The sequence below is a fragment of the Lathamus discolor genome, chromosome 23 (assembly GCF_037157495.1).
Source record: "Lathamus discolor isolate bLatDis1 chromosome 23, bLatDis1.hap1, whole genome shotgun sequence".
Classification (NCBI taxonomy): domain Eukaryota; kingdom Metazoa; phylum Chordata; class Aves; order Psittaciformes; family Psittacidae; genus Lathamus; species Lathamus discolor.
In genome coordinates, this window is record NC_088906.1 from 1063214 (window position 1) to 1078905 (window position 15692).

A 15692-nucleotide genomic window follows, 5' to 3' on the forward strand; every position below is an offset into this window, starting at 1 on the left:
GGGGGGAATGGACCGGCAGAGCCTGCAGGAAGGGGCAGCCGCTTGCCAAAGGGATCGACGCATTTCCAGTGGCGCTTGGGACCGAGAAAACAAACACGGCCCACGTGAAACTGCCCCGGGCGGAGGCGGAACCGGTTCGGCCGCTCGGCTGCGGGCTGTCCATGGGAGGAAGGGACGGACGGACCGGCCTGGACCCGCTGCGGGCCAGGGGGCCTGGGCAGAGCAGGGACCCCAGGGGTTTAACCCCCAGCCCCGGTGCCGCTGCAGCGGGGGCAGCGGGGAGGGGCCGGCGGCGCTGCCCCAACCGGGAACGGGGCGGCAGGGCCGGGGCCCAGCGCTGCCCCCAGGCTGGCACCGGCGATGGAGAGGGAGAAGCGGTGACGGTGAGGGTGGGAGCTGGGGCCGGGCCCCGTTACTGGTAAACGACACCGGTAACGCGGGGAGAGCTCAACCACAGCCCGCAGGACTCCTCCGCGGCACCGAGAGGCCACTTCCGCCTTTGGTCACATGACTGGCCGCGTTGCTTTTCCGCCAGCCAATCAGCGGTTAGCTTTCCGCGTGACCTTCGTCCCGGCGGTGTCCCGTCAAGATGGCGCTGTCCATGGCCGGCTGCCGCGGGTGGCTCTGGCGCCTCGGGCCCGGCCCTGCCGCCGGCCTCAGCCGCGCCCGGCGGGAGCTGAGGTGAGCGGGGCCTCCCTCCCCCCGCCCCGGGCCGCTCGCACCCCGGTACCGGCCACAGCCCCCGGTACCGCCCTTGCCTCCCCCGGGCACCCCGGGCAGGCCGTAGAGCTCCCCGGTCCCTGCCGTGCTGCCGCCCCGCTCTGCCACACAGAGCCCCCGCCCCGCGCAGGCCCCGTCTGCAGGCACCGGGGCCGCTGCCCCCAGCCCCAAGCCCTGTCACAAGCGGCTGCCTGGGCCCGTGCGGGGTAAGGGGGGGTCCCAGCACCTCAACCCTTTCACGGGGACTTCAGCCCCCCCCCCCCCCCCCCAGCGCCCACCGCCGGGGCAGCCCCTGCTTTCCTCGGAGCCCTTTCCTCCGGGACAGGATCAGTCCCGGGGCTCTTTGCTGCAGGTTCCCGGGGCGCTGCCTCTCCACAAAGGCCGGCTCCAGGTCCGTCCTGGCCGCCCTGGTCTCCACGGCGAAGCGCATCAACAAGAGGTACGAGAGGTTCCTGGAGCGCACGTTCCCCCGGTTCTATGTGCTCCACTCCACGTTCACCAGAGGTGGGTGCTGGGGGGGCAGCAGGATGTGCTCCCCCACCGCTGGAGGGGGTTTCCTGGGAACCGGACGCCGAGGCTGCTCCGTGCTTCGCCAGGGATCCAAGCGCTCTTCTTGGAAGTGAAAGAGATCCGAGACATCCGCTCCCGAATGGCCCGACAGGGGCTGAGCGTGCAGCAGCTGCCGTACCGGGACATGGAGCGCCTGCGGCAGGTACGGCACCGGCACTGGCTCGGCCCCGCTCTCAGGACGGGGATCGGGAGCTGCACCCGGGACTTCATTCAGGAATTTGGCGCCGGATCCTGATTCTCACTTCTTTTGGAGGCAGTTCCGGAGGGACCTGATCAAGGCCGTTCCCATTGGAATCATCGCCATCCCGCCTTTCGCCAACTTCTTGGTCATCATCCTCATGTGAGTACGGCCACAACCCCGACCTCTGGGCTTCGTCTTAGACTTCATGGAACTGAGGTTCTTAGAGCTATAAATCCAACCAGACACCTCCATCCCTCGCTCCACCTCTCGCTGTCTCTGTACTCTTTCCAATGTCCCTCTCCCTTCCAGTTGGCCTGATCCTGGAGCTAAATCCCACTAAATCCCTGCAGTTTCCATTTCTGCTCCCTTGTGTCCCCTGGTGAGAGCCCCAGCTCCAGCCGGGCACAGCAGCGATCCCAGCACCAGAGCACTCCTTCCTAAGCTCCCCTCAGCCTTCGAAGGAACAGATCTCCTCCCATGACCCACTCGGGGTCTGTGGATGTCGGTTTCCCTCCTCGGATCCCATTGATTCATTCCTGACACCGCGGCCCACAGTGTTCTCCTGGAGAACCGGCTGCTGGAGCACAGGCTGGAATCCTGGCTGGGTGCCGGGGAATGGAGCTAAATCCAGGCTGGGGCTGGTCCCGTAGGATGTTTCCCAGGGCTCAGTGCTGGGGCCGGGTCTGGTTTTTGTCTTTGTCACTGATCTGCATGAGGGGATGGAGCAAACCCGCAGTCAGGTCAGAGATGACACCAGGTTGGGTGGGAAGCTCTGCGGAGGGATCTGGCCAGGCTGGATCTGTGGCTGTGCTGATGGGATGAGGTTCAAGAAGGCAAAGTGCTGGGTCCTGCACTTGGGTCACAGCAACCCCATGGAATGCTGCAGGCTCGGGGAAGAGCGGCTGGAAACTGCTCATGGGAAAGGAGCTGGATGGATGGAGCTGAGCATGAGCAGGTTGTGCCCAGGCAGCCCCCAGCACCCTGGCCTGGCTCAGCACCAGTGCGGCAGCAGGGCAAGGGCAGGGATTGTGCCCCGGCACTGGGCACTGGTGACCTTATGGCTCCCTACAAGTGCCTGACAGGAGGATGGAGCCAGGAGGGGCTGGGCTCTGCTCCCAAGGAACAAGGGATGGGACAAGAGGAACCGGCCTCAAGCTGCCCCAGGGCAGGTTTAGATGGAGCTGAGGAACAATTCCTGCCCCAGAGGGTGCTCAGGCGTTGGAACAGGCTGCCCAGGGCAGGGCTGCAGGCACCGGCCCTGCGAGTGCTCACACCCCGTGGAGACGAGGCCTCAGTGCCATGGGTCAGGGGTGGCCTTGGCAGTGCTGGGAATGGTTGGAACTGAAGCTCTTTTCCACCCTGCGGGACTGTGACTGCCGAGCTCCTGCTCTGAAGGAGCCCCCATCCCATTCAGTTCCCCCCCTGCATCCCTCTCTCCTCTCCTCCCCCAGGTATTTCTTCCCACGCCAGCTCCTGATCCGTCACTTCTGGACCCCCCAGCAGCAGGTTGAGTTCCTGGGCACCTACGACGCCATCCGCAGGGATTCCTACCCGGCTGTGCTGGAGAGCTTGGCGCGGGCAGCGCGATCCCTGCCTGACCCCCAGCTCCAATCCCGCCTGCAGCAGCTCTGCTCCGAGGTACAGCATCAGCGGGGCCGGTGGCACCCTCCTGCTGTGCCGCCACGGGCAGGACACCCAGGGGAGGTGCTGGCACCGGCTCTGTGCTCCTGCAGGTGCAGCGCGGCTCCCAGCCCCGCGTGGCCGAGCTCTGCGCGGTGAGAGGGGCGTTCTCGGGCCCTGTCCTGGCTCTGAACCAGCTCCAGGTCTCCCATGTGGTGAGTTTGGCTTTTGTGCTGCAGCACCGGGGTGCAGCTGCGCCCCTCAGCTGGGGGTTGTGCCCTAAACCCGGTCCGCCTGGGGATGGAAAGCTGGGTGCTCCATCCCTGGAAACACTGGGATGCTTGGGGCAACTGGATCGAGTTGGGAATGTTGGAACTAAATGAGTTTTAAGGTCCCTTCAACCCAAACCAGCACGGGATTCCCGGGGACAAGGCTGTTTGTGTGTCCTTTGGTCACCATTGGCCACCCCTGAGCCGTCCCACGCCCAGACTCACACCCAGCACACGTGTGCAGCCCACGACAGGGCTCGTGCCTCTGGACTCCTGCTCCACCGGGCCTGGGCGCTGCCGGGACAGGGATTCCGTGTGGGATGATGATCAAATGGGATCAAAATGTGGGTCATGGCTGGGAGAGGCTCCGCGCGCTCCAGGTCCTGCCCGGACGGGTCCAACACCCGCTGTGGGGGGGGCTCTGTCCCCTTTCCCTCCTCAGAAAGCCCTGAGCCGGGTCCTGTTCCTGACCCCGCACTTGCCGGCCCCCGTCCTGCGGCATCGCCTGCGGAGCCACGTGCTGGAGATCCGGCAGCTGGACCGGGCCCTGCAGCGCCTGAGCCTGGGGCAGCTCCGCGAGGAGGAGCTCAGAGCGGTGAGGACCCCCCCAGGCCTTGGAGCTGGGGCCCCTCCACCCCAGCCCGTGCCCTGGTGCTGAGTGCCCTCTCCTGTGCCCTCCAGGCCTGTTACCTCCGGGGCCTCAACCCCACTCACCTGGACGTGGCCTCGTGCAGAGCGTGGCTGGAGCAGTGGCTGGGGCTCTCCTGCAGGCTGGAAGGTGACGGTGGCTGCGGGGCAGCTCCTGCCTGGTGGGGCTGGGCAGGGACCTGGGCTCATTGCTGGGGACATCCGGGATGAGCAGTGGCTTTATCCCAGTCTGGGCTGCCCCATGTATCCCTTGGGGGCCTCGTCCCTGAGAGGAGGGTACGGAGGAACGCGCTGGCTCTCTCCATGGATGTGCCCATGTGGGATACCCCAAGGGACAGCCCAGGGCTGGGTGCCTCTGTCCCACAGTGACCTCAGTGTGGCAGATTCCAGCCCTGGGGGAAATAGAATGGGGCTGGGAGGGAAATGGGGGACCCAGTGCGGAGCAGAAGGGGCTGGGGGTGAGGAGGGGCCCTGCAGCCTCTGGTGCTGCACCGGCGGCTCGGGATGAGCGTGTTCGGAGGGGTTGGGCCGCTCTGGTCCAGTTGATGTCGTCCCTGCTCATCGCAGGGGGTTGGACTCGAGGCGCTTTGAAGGTCCCTTCCACCCCAACCCGTTCCATGGTTCCATGGCTCTGACCCCACTCGTGTTCCTGTTTCAGCCTCCGAAGCCTCGCTCCTGGCCAACAGCATGGTCCTGCTGTCCCTCAACTACGTCAGGCCCAAGGAGTGAGGGGGGAGCCCGCGGCCTCCCCCTGGCCCTGCTGCTTCCCAGCCTGGTGCTGCCCAAAGCCCCCCCGGGGGTTGAACCCCCCCGCCCCGAGCTGCTGCCATGGGGTGAGGACACGGCTGCCCCCCTCCTGCCCTGGCTCTGCTCTTCCCTTCGTGCCATGGGGCTCAGCCCCAGCCTGGGACCCTTCAAGCCCAGGAGGGGAGAAGCTGCCCCTGGCCCTGCCCTTGGGTCTCACAGCAGCGGGTTCTGCTCAGCCTCGTGCGGGGGCTCCTGCTCCAGCTCCGTCCCTGCTCTGAGCACTCTCGGACACTGAAAGGTCCCCGAGGGATGGAGCAAAGACCAAGCCCCTGCGCCCCGGGAGCAGCCGGGAAAGGGGCCCCTGTGCTTTGTGCTGCTGCGCAGAGGCGGCGCTGGGGGCTCCGGGGCAGCTCCCCGCTGCCTTCTGGGGTTCAAGGCCCCCTCCCTGCATGAGACCCCCCCCAGCACTCCCCTGAGAGTGACCCCAACCCAGTGCCCAACTGTTTGATTAAAGCCCAACTCAAGCCAGCGGCGCGAGCGTCTCCCTGGTGCCTCCTGCGCCAGGCTCCATGGCCATGGGGAACGCGGGCACTTGGAATGGCGCAAAGGAGGGGGAGGAACCACCCCTGTGCAGCCCCGAGCCAAACCCCGTTCCCAAGAGGAGCTCCCCGGGATGGGTTCACCCCGGGCACTGCACAGCTTGGAGCCTTTGCTTTCCACTCTTCAAATCCAGTGTTCACCGGGAGAGCAGAAAGGGCTGGGAAGGGAAAACAGAGGCCAAGCGTTGGCTTCCCGGTGGGAAATGGGAGCTCACCCACCAGCAGGGCAGGGAGCAGGGCGAGGAGGGAGCCGCACTGGGTTTAACTGGGCCCAGGCGCCGCAGCTCCGGTAGCTCTAGGTTGGGGCTGGGCTGGCGGGGTCTGAGCCGGTGCCAAATGGAGCAGGGACCGGGGGGGATGCTCAGACCAGCCCAGAATCCTGGAGCAGGGAGAGCGCAGCAGGAACAGGATCCAATCCTGGTGGCTCCTGGAGCCCAGCGAGGTGCCGGAGTGCTCCTGCCCGGAGCATGGCCCGCAGAGGCCATGGGGAGCAGCCCAGGAAGGGGGAAATAAAGACCTGGAGCCCTTCAGGCGTCACCGTCTGCTCTGGTCGCACAGCTCAGCTCGGGGCAGGTCCCTGCTGGGAAGGGACGTGGGGACGGGGAGCACCAAGGGCTCAGGCTTCTGAGCCTCCCCAGTGGAGCCTTGGGGAGCTGGGGCCGGGCATGGAGCCCCTGGGGTGGAAACCAACAGCCCCTTCCCTTCCCCTTGTGGGCCCAGGGCTTGGACCCGCTCCCCAGGCACCAAACCCCCGTTAAGGCCCTGTTCTCAGGGGGAGGCGACCACCAGGAGCCTTCAACCGCAGCAGCCCCCAACCAACCACAGCGCTTTGCCCCCCAGAGTCATCCCCCCATGGAATTCCCCTGCTCTGCAGCTGGGACGGTTCCCTTGGGAACATCGAGCTCCAGGGTTGCTTCCCAAGGAGAAGCAGCCACGGGGCTGTGCTGGATCGGCCCCGTCAGCAGAGGAAGCTCATGGGCATCGCGGGCTCTTGGCTCCCATCAGTTCCCAGTTCTCTCCTTACAAAGATGGGATTTGCTCATCCAGAAAGGGCTGGGACAACGGAGAGGGGATGTGCAATGGGCCCCCCGTTGGCTCCGGGTCCTTCCAGGCCATCCTGAGCCCAGCACCGGCCCCAGGCAAGGGAGAGCAACCCCGGGAGGCACTGGGTGGCTGCAGGGGCTGGTGAGCGTCCACTAAAGGGATGGAACCAGAGGGAAAATGGGGGTTTTAAGTTACCCCCCCCCCGGGCAGGGCTCTCCTGCAGGTGGAACAGGACGGGAGGGGGCTGCCCTGGGAAGAGGGAGGCTCCAGGTCCAGCACTCAGGAGCCAAGCGGCCACCGGCCTGTCCCAGGCTCTGATCCTGGGGACAATGGACCCCCCCAGCACCCGGTAAATAACCACCAGTGGCCGCTGCTGGTCCATAAAATCTTATTGTCAATAAATAACGGAGCACCGAGGGGGGGCCTCGCTCACACCGGCAGCGCCGGCTCCGGCACCGGCTCCGCTGGCACCGAGCTCCCAGCAGATGCTGCAGCCCCGGGGGGGGACGGAGGGGGTTTGGCTGCTTCCCCCTTGCTGGCGGCTCCGCCGGGAGTGGCCCCGGGCAGGACGCTGAGCTCCTTCTCGGCCACGCAGGACGGTGCTGGGGGCTCTGGGGGGGCACCATCGCCCCGGGAGCCCGGCCTCGGCTCCACCGGGTAGTAGAGCATGGAGCCATCGTTCAAGTAGGGCTGCTCGCCCGCAGCTGCCGGCTCCGAGCCCTCGGCAAAGCAGAGGACGGACGAGCCCGGAGGTAACTGGGCTTGGATGAGGATGGGAGCAGCCAGAGCCGGGCAGAGCCCCTGCGGCACGGCCAGCGGCTCCTCCAGGATGCAGACGCCCAAGCTCTCGACGCCGGGGCCGCTGCTGGAGTCTTCCTCAGCCTTCAGCCTCTCCAGCTCCTCTGCCGTCTGCAGGTGCATCACGGCCGACTCGTTCTCTGCCATGAACTCCTGGAAGTCCTGGGTCTCGCCGGGCTGCGGCCCCAGCCATGCGCTGCTGCAGCCGTGAGCGGCGCCGGATGCGGCCTCCTCGGGCACCGGGGGCCGCCCGCCCTGGCGCTTGTTCTCCAGCTCCAGCTTCATGATGGTGTGGAGGTAGTGAGTCCGCACGCGGATGGGGTTGAATTCGATGCGACCGGCCATGTTCCCACAGCCATCCCGGGAGCATCCGCAGGGGAAGGACATGCGATCCACCTGGCACGGGGATGGAGACGTGGCAGCGCCAGGATCACACAACCATGGAATGGGTTGGGTTGGGAGGGACCTTAAAGCTCTTCCAGCTCCAACCCCTGCCACGGGCACGGCCACCTTCCACTGGAGCAGCTTGCTCCAAGCCCCTGCGTCCAACACTGCCAGGGATGGGGCAGCCACAGCTTCTCCTTTCAACCCATTCCATGTCCCACCACCCCCATAGAAGAACTTCCCGAGCTCCCACCTGGACCCCCAGCTCACCTGGCACTTGATCCCGGCCTGGCTGCAGGCGCAGGCCTCGGGGTCGCAGTAGAGGCGGCAGTCGCAGCCGCACTCCTCTCGGGAGAGCCGGATCGCCCGGAGCTCCTGCTTCTCCTCGGCGTCGATGCGGTGCACGCCGGAGGCACGGAGCAGCGCCCGGCGCCGCTTGGTGGGCAGCGGCTGCAGGAAGAAGTAATCGTCCACCTCCACGTTCTCCACGTCGATGTCGTCGTCCGAGACGTCCTCCAGCGTGAGCCCGTCCGCCTCCTCCGACTCCACTGTCCCGTTCTTGGTGAGCTGCGGGTGCCGGAACACAGGCTGGGATTCCCGCATCCCGCTCCCCTCCGGACCCACTCCCCCCACCCCAGCTCATGGGAGAAGGGAGCAGGGAAACATGAAAGAAAAAGAGAATTCCAAGCAGGGAACCCCTTTTCCAGGTCCCCTCCACTGTGCCCTGCAAGCAATGGGAGAACGAGAGGTCCCTGCTGCTGGAAACACCGGGATCCCACACGAGTGACCCCTGCGAAAGTAGGACTTGAGGGGCCAGAGCTGGATCCTGCCTCGTGCCTTCGGCTCCATGCACTCAAACACCCCCAAAGCCCGGCTCACGGGGGCCCAGCCCTCTGGAAGCCGGCACATGGAGACGTTCGTGGCCTCCGGAGGAGCAGTGGAAGAGGAAGGTGGGTGCTGGATCCACAGCGCTTCACCCAAAGCCGGGTGTTCAGGCAGTGAGAGCCCCAGCACGGGCGCTGTGGGGCAGAGCCAGCCCCTGGGCAAGGCTCCAGGGCACAGACCCAGCCCAAGGATGGGCTGGAGAACAGGGCAGAGCCACCCAGAGCCTGCCGCTGCCTGCTCCCGCACCGAGCACACACGGACACAAGAGAGGTAGGAGACCCACAGGGGTGATACCCACCCCCCGGCCCCGGGCCCCCTCCAGTACCTTCATCTTCTTGGCGTGGAGCTTCTCCTCCTTGAGGTGCTCGCGCAGGATCTCGCGGTGGTTCACCTCCTGCTCCTGCGCGAACTCGCACAGGGTGTAGCTGCGCACGGAGTTGTGGCGTGGGGCCATGCCCAGGGAGCTGCCGCCCTGGCTGGGGACGCTGGTGAAGCCCTGGCGCCGCGCGAAGTAGTACACGGTGACCTGGTCGAAGCGCACGTTCTTCCTGCGGAGCTGCTTCTGCCGCTTCAGAATGGACGTGGCTGCGGGGGGAGGCACCGCGGGGGTCACGGCAGCAAGGAGAACCCCCCCAGACCTCGCGCCCTGCTGGGCTCCCAGGATGGGGCTGAGCTCGTGCTTTGGGTGGCACCGAGTCCCGCTGGGGGCTGAGCCATGAGCTCTGGTGCCACCGAGGCCGAAGCCAGCACCCCCCTGGCCCCACAGCACCAGCAGGCAGTGAAACGCTCCAGCAGGGCGAATCCTGGCATAGGAACGCTCCAGGATGGAGCTTGGACAACAGGAGTGGGACTGGCACTGGCAACGGCCCAAGGTGTGCTGCGCCCCATCCTCCCACCCCACGCATCACTGGAGGGGAAGGGCAGAGCAGCCCCAGAGCCCAGCGCGGCGCCGGCCACTCACGTCGGAAGCCGCTGGAGCTGGAGGGGTTGACGCTGTCGCAGCTGTCGGCGCTGTCGCTGTTGGAGATTTCGTCGTCCGAGTTGGATCCCGCCGAGCCCACGTCCGCATCCTCGAACTTCCTCTTGATGCCGGCGCTCGGGATCGCGTCCATTTGGCCGTGGCTCGCATGGGAGCCGGTGGGCAGCGATGGGACCTGCGCTTCGTCAGCAGCTCCGCAGCGCCAGCCCCTGCCCGCAGCCCTCGGGGGTCTCTGTGGAGAAGGCAAGAAGCGAGCGCGGCATTTGGGATAAGCCAACAGCACTTGGGATAACCAGGAAAGGTTCCCGTGGCTCTGGAGAGCAGCTTCTCCCACCCCTGCCCATCCCTCCCTGGATAACGCCTCCGAACCCCGCCGCATTCCTGCAGTTTCCCAAGGGGAGCCCCTCATCCCCGTGCCCGGTCTGCAGCTGGAAGGGACCTGAAAGCTCCTCCAGCCCCAGCCCCTGCACGGGCAGGGACCCCTCCCATTGGAGCACGGTGCTCCGAGCCCCTGTGTCCAACCTGGCCTTGAGCACTGCCAGGGATGGGGCAGCCACAGCTCCTCTGGGCACCCTGTGCCAGCGCCTCAGCACCCTCCCAGGGAAGAGCTTCTGCCTAAGAGCTCAGCTCAGTCTCCCCTCGGGCAGGTTCAAGCCATTCCCCTTGGCCTGTCCCTACAGGCCCTTGTCCCAAGCCCCTCTCCAGGTTCCCTGCAGCTCCTTCAGGCACTGGAGCTGCTCTGATGTCTCCATGTAGGAAGGGAATGAGCTGCTGCAGGATCCTGCTGTGAGAGCCTCTGGTATTTCTCTGCCCCCTTCTTAATGCCAACGTGCTCCAAACAAGGCAGCTCATCCATGGATCCTGGGAAGTGCTGGGCTCCAGCTTGGCTAAGGAGTATTTGAGAGACGATGCTCCAGTGGGAAGACCAGCAAGTGTCCCTCTGTGTCATAGCCATGGAATCAAACAGGGTGGAACAGAACTTCAAGCTCATCCAGTCCAACCATTCCCAGCACTGCCAAGGCCACCCCTGACCCATGGCACTGAGGCTTCATCCCCACGGTGTGTGAGCACTTGCAGGGACGGTGCCTGCAGCCCTGCCCTGGGCAGCCTGTTCCAATGCCTGAGCACCCTCTGGGACAGGAATTGTTCCTCAGCTCCATCTAAACCTGCCCTGGGGCAGCTTGAGGCCGGTTCCTCTTGTCCCATCCCTTGTTCCTTGGGAGCAGAGCCCAGCCCCTCCTGGCTCCATCCTCCTCTCAGGCACTTGTAGGGAGCCATCGGGTCCCCCCTGAGCCTTCTCTTCTCCATCTGAACCTCCCAGGTCCCTCAGCCATTCCCCATCACCCTTGGGCTCCAGGCCCTGCACCAGCCCCATTGCCCTTCTCTGGCCCCGCTCCAGCCCCTCAAAGTCTCTCTTGGAGTGAGGGGCCCAGAGCGGAGCACAGGACTCAAGGCGCAGCCTGCAGCATCCCATGGGGTTGCTGTGACCCAAGTGGAGGACCCCACCCTTTGCCTTCTTGAACCTCATCCCATTGGCGCAGCCACGGATCCAGCCTGGCCAGATCCCCCTGCAGAGCTTCCCACCCGATCTGGTGTCATCTCTGACCTGACTGCGGGTTTGCCCATCCCCTCGTGCAGACCATGGGCAGGCGTCACCCTCTCAACGATCGCGGGGCACCAGCAGCAGCTTCTGCTTTTGAACCGAGCCCAGGGCATCGCCGGTCCCCCTCCCGGGTACCCTGGATCTGGAATCCCCCCGGGACAGTGCAGCCTCATCCTCTCTCCCTGCTCCCTCCCCTCCCAGCGCCGTTCTCATGGCAACGGAGAAACCGGCTTCTAAGGGAACCAGCGGCTTCCCTGCAGATCCCGGCTGATCCCATGGATCCCAGGGACGGCGGAGGCGATGCAGGGGTGAAGGGGCAGCGGGAGGCTCTGCCTGCACCAGGACACGGGCTCTGCAGCCCCTGGTGACCGCCTCCTGCCCCACAAAGGGCATGCGGGTGCCGCAGCTGCAGCCTTCCCCTTGTTCCATCGCCTCCATCACCCCAAACCTGCCCCATGTCGGCACCCCCAGGGTCCCTGCCTGGGCTCCTGTGGGTGCTGCTCAGCCCAGGGCCCAGCCAACTTCACCAGCCTTGGGTTAGGAAGGAGCTGATCCCCAAGGAGAGCGGCAGTTCCCTGCACTGCCTCCCAAAGCAAAGCTCCGAAACATCTTCCCAGATCCCTCTCCCGCAGGTGCTTCCAGTGAGAAAAACCAGGGAATGCTGCCAGGGTGGACAACACCCACAGCATCAACATGCCTGGGGACGGAGACTGGCTCCAGCCCTGGATGGATCCACTGGGACGGAGCTCATCTCCATTGGGATGGATCCATCAGATTTCATTTCACTTCTCCAATGCAGAGGCTCCCTGCCCATGTGAGCATCCTCCTCCTCCTCCCCAGCGCAGCAGCAGCTGCCCCTGTGTGCAGCAAAGGGCACTGAAATTCCTTTATTAGCTCCAATTCATCTTCTTTTGGTGGTTTCTGGCTTTGGGAATGGACAGGATGCAGCAGGGCCCAGCACAGAGCAGGGAGGGAAGAGGAGACCCTCACCCTCGCCTCAGACCTGCTCTGCACATCAGGGCTGCCTCATGTGAAGGCTTAAAGAGGGAGGAAGCAAAGAGCTGCTGCTGGAATTGCCTCTGGGAGCAGGGAGGGGGTAGGAAAGAGCCTGGATTCCGGTGGTCAAAGAGCCTCCTGTGCCAGAGCCGGTCCAGCCCCGGGGCTCCAGTGTGGGACTGGGAAAACCGGAGGCTCGAGGCTCATCCAAGGCCGACGAACGAGCCCAGATCATCCCCAGGACGGTTTGTGATTCCCGCTTCCAGGGCAGGAGCACCCCGGGATGACGTCTGCTCTGTGGTCCCCAGAGCTCCTTCGCTGATGCCGATGGATCTGCAGTGGTCCAGGACCCACTCATGAGCCTCATTCCGCCTCCGGCATTGCCTCCAATGGTCCTCAATCCCTGTCGGATGTGCTGCCGGCCTCCTCCATAGACAGAGCAATTCCAGAGTGATGAACTCCTCTACTTCCAGCTCTTCAGAGCGATCAGTGATCACCCTCTGAGCATCCTGCATGGGATCCTCTGGGCATCCCATGGATCTTGGGATGGCTCCCTAAAAACCATGCTCCAGGCCCAAGCAACCCGGATGCTGCTCAGAATTCCCTCCTTGTATTCCCTCCTCTCTGCGAGCTGCTTTAACCACATCCCTGGAGCCCCAGTTTTTGGTGGGGAATGGTTTAAATAAGCTTCCCATCCAAAGCAAGAGGCAAAAGCGGATCCTGACAACGCCTCTGGGGTTCGGAGGTATCAGAGGGGTCAAATATGGAGATGTGGGATTATCTCAGCAGCTGGATAAGGAGAGGGTGGGAACTGCATGAGAGCAGGAAGAAACAGATCCACACAGGGAGAGCCCCCCCGGGCTAAGCAGCAGCCGGACCCCATCCTGGTGCATTAAGGACCAGATCACGGAACACAGGACAAAGCCAGGAAAAAAACCATCAAGGAATAACCGGAGGAGCCCATTTTATTCCGTCGCAGCGCTCAGCATCTCCCGGGAAGCCAACACTGGAGAGCAAAGGCAGGAGCCAGGCTGCAATTCCCTGTATTCCCCCCTGGAAAATGGCTCATCCCTGGGTGAAACCCACCCAAAAAGGGGCTTCCCTTCACAGAGCCCCCCCAGCTCGGCTCCATCCCGTGATGCAGCGGGAATAGCGCTGCCGGGATGACACGGCAGCATCGCTGCAGAGCCCCACAGCAGAAAACCCCTCCAGTGCTTCCCAGCAAGCAGCAAAGCAGCTCCCACCACCAGCCTGGAGCCCACCACAGGGGGATTCAGGCCATTATTCCCAGGGGAAGCAAACAGGAGCCTGCGGAGGAGCCGAACCCAAACCCTCAATGCGCTTCCTCCACAGAGCAAGGAAAGCAGCTCACCTCCTCTGGGATGGCCACCGGGATGGGCTTTGGGCTGGGAGCAGCACCTCGTGGGAAGGGTCCAGGCACAGGGAAGCACATAAAGGAAAATGAAGCTCACGTTTGCTATCGCTGCAGAATCAAAGCAGGAGCTGGGGAAAATGGCACACGCCGTTCCTGGCCTGTGTGCGACAAATCCAGGCGTATCCCAGGCCAGGAATTAGGGCACAAGCTCCTATTGATGAGCCCAGAAACGGGGCTGATTATTCCCCCCGGTGGGGACGGAACGGAGGCTGCGTGGCCACCACCAGGAGTTCAGGGCTTGGGCTGGTCGGAGCTCTTCCCAAAGGATTCGGCCTCTGCAGCCATGGATCTGCTGGGTCTCGGGATGCTGCGGCCATCGGCACAGTGGAGATCCCAGCTCCGCCTGGGTCAGGCCTTGGACCTTCAGTGAGGGACCGGCTTTGTCCTCCCTCCGCTGGTGCCGCTACCGATGCCAACACGAGCGAAGGGGGTGCAGGTCCCGGGGCAGCAGCAGCAGCCACAGAGCTGGGGCGTCCCTGACCCCCTTGGTGCCTGCTGCAGTGGGGACAGCTCCCAGTCCCGAGGAGGCTCTGGCCGGGGCTATGGAAAGGGCTGATCCCCAAACACCCACTGGGTCCCTTTGCCCGTCACCAGGATCGAGTCATAAGGGAGGCTCCGCAGAACACCTTGATCATGGAAGCCCAGACTGGTTTAGGTTGGGAGGGACCTGAAAGCTCCTCCAGCTCCAATCCAGCCCCAGGGACCCCTTCCACTGGAGCAGGGTGCTCCGAGCCCCTGTGTCCAACCCAGCCTTGAGCACTGCCAGGGATGGGGCAGCCACAGCTCCTCTGGGCACCCTGTGCCAGCGCCTCAGCACCCTCACAGAGAAGAGCTTCTGCCTAAGAGCTCAGCTCAGTCTCCCCTCAGGCAGGTTCAAGCCATTCCCCTTGGCCTGGCCCTACATCCCTTGTCCCGGCCCTACATCCCTTGTCCCAGCCCCTCTCCAGGTTCCCTGCAGCCCCTTCAGGCCCTGGAGCTGCTCTGAGGTCTCCCCTGCTCCCAGCACTTGGGGGCAAGGGGAGGGCAGGAGGACACGGCCGGGGCTGTTGGATGGAGCAGCTCTCCCAAGGCTGAGCGTGGTCAGCGTCAGACCCCAGCTCCTACCGAGATAACCCCGAGGAGCGTCAGGGCCATGGTGCAGTGCGGGCTGGGCTGCAGAGCCTCCATCATGGCTGCTGGAGGTCCCACCATGGCCCAGCAACACCACCCCAGTACCCCCCTCCTTCCCCTCCCAGTGCCTGCAGTGGGGGCAGCCAATAACCCCTCCTCGCCTTTGGGGACATCAAAGCAGGACCCCCACAATGGCGGCTCCTCCTCCAGCACATCCCATCACCACCACCATCATCCTCATCATCATCAGCTCCATCATCATCATCATCCTCCTCCTCATCATCACCAGCTCCTTCCCAGCACCCTGGTGGGCCCTACCTCTACGTGGCTCCTTGGGGACCCACGTAACGCTCCAGCTCCCCTATACCCTGCAGTGTGCCCCCCACATGTAAAGACCCCCCCACACCTTCTACAGTCCCCAGCCAGAGGACAAAGCAGCTTAAAGGGCACCCCATGTCAGCCATAGGTGCCCCACAGCCCTTACAGGCCCCCACAACACAGAGGAGTGGAGAGCCCCTGCTCAAAGGGTCCCCCGCATCCTCTATGGGCCCCACCCCCAACAGCCTCCCCAAGCTGTCAGCCCCCCCAAACGTTCTCCACTTGGAAGCTGGGCCCACGTGCCCTGCAGGCCCCTGCATCCTCCACAGCCCCCAGCCAGAAAAGGCCCCTTTATCCCCTACAGGCCCCTCCATCACCCCTCCAGCTCTGGGGCCTTCCATCACCCCCTACAGCCCCTCCAGATGCGAAGCTCCCCCCATCCCCTTTAGGCCCCCATCTCCTATGGACCCCCCCTCCTCCCCCATGGGCCCTCCCCATCCCCTGCAGCTTCCGAGCCCCCCCCCCCCCGCCATCCCCAGTGCACGCGGAGGGAGCGGCCGCCCCGCGCCCCCCCCGCCGGTACCGGACCCTCGCCCCCCTCCACTCACCGGGTCCCGGGGCGGGGCCGGGCGGGGCGGGGGCGGCTCCCGGGGGCGCGCGCAGGGGCCGGGCCCGCCCCGCCGCCGACCGCCGACAACAATGGGGCCCCGGGCGCAGCGCCGCCCCTTATATACCCTGCGTCACGTGGTGGCGCACGCCCCGCCCACCTCGCTCCCCGCCACCGCC

General features: G+C 65.0%; 2 protein-coding genes across 3 annotated transcripts; one reads left to right on the plus strand and one right to left on the minus strand.

Annotated features, from left to right (window-relative positions):
• The first annotated feature begins 8 nt into the window (after nt 1–8).
• Nucleotides 9–5283, plus strand: LETMD1 (LETM1 domain containing 1). The gene is made up of 9 exons (XM_065659705.1): nt 9–681; nt 1073–1224; nt 1317–1432; nt 1548–1630; nt 2923–3109; nt 3205–3306; nt 3803–3955; nt 4042–4138; nt 4667–5283. The coding sequence occupies exons 1-9, from the start codon at nt 590–592 to the stop codon at nt 4735–4737; spliced, it is 1053 nt and encodes a 350-aa protein (XP_065515777.1). The 5' UTR covers nt 9–589; the 3' UTR covers nt 4738–5283.
• A 1486-nt stretch (nt 5284–6769) lies between these two features.
• On the minus strand, nt 6770–15588 carry CSRNP2 (cysteine and serine rich nuclear protein 2). 2 transcript variants are annotated; one of them, XM_065659703.1, is made up of 6 exons: nt 15515–15576; nt 13416–14104; nt 9427–9676; nt 8791–9050; nt 7851–8147; nt 6770–7592 (listed from the first exon to the last, which is right to left on the minus strand). In XM_065659703.1, exons 2-6 carry the CDS (start codon nt 13494–13496, stop codon nt 6828–6830), a joined length of 1653 nt encoding a protein of 550 aa, XP_065515775.1. In that variant the 5' UTR covers nt 13497–14104; nt 15515–15576; the 3' UTR covers nt 6770–6827. The 2 variants fall into 2 exon arrangements, with proteins under 2 accessions (XP_065515775.1, XP_065515776.1); XM_065659704.1 differs by lacking the exon at nt 13416–14104 and having other exon boundaries at nt 15515–15588.
• Nucleotides 15589–15692: the final 104 nt, after the last annotated feature.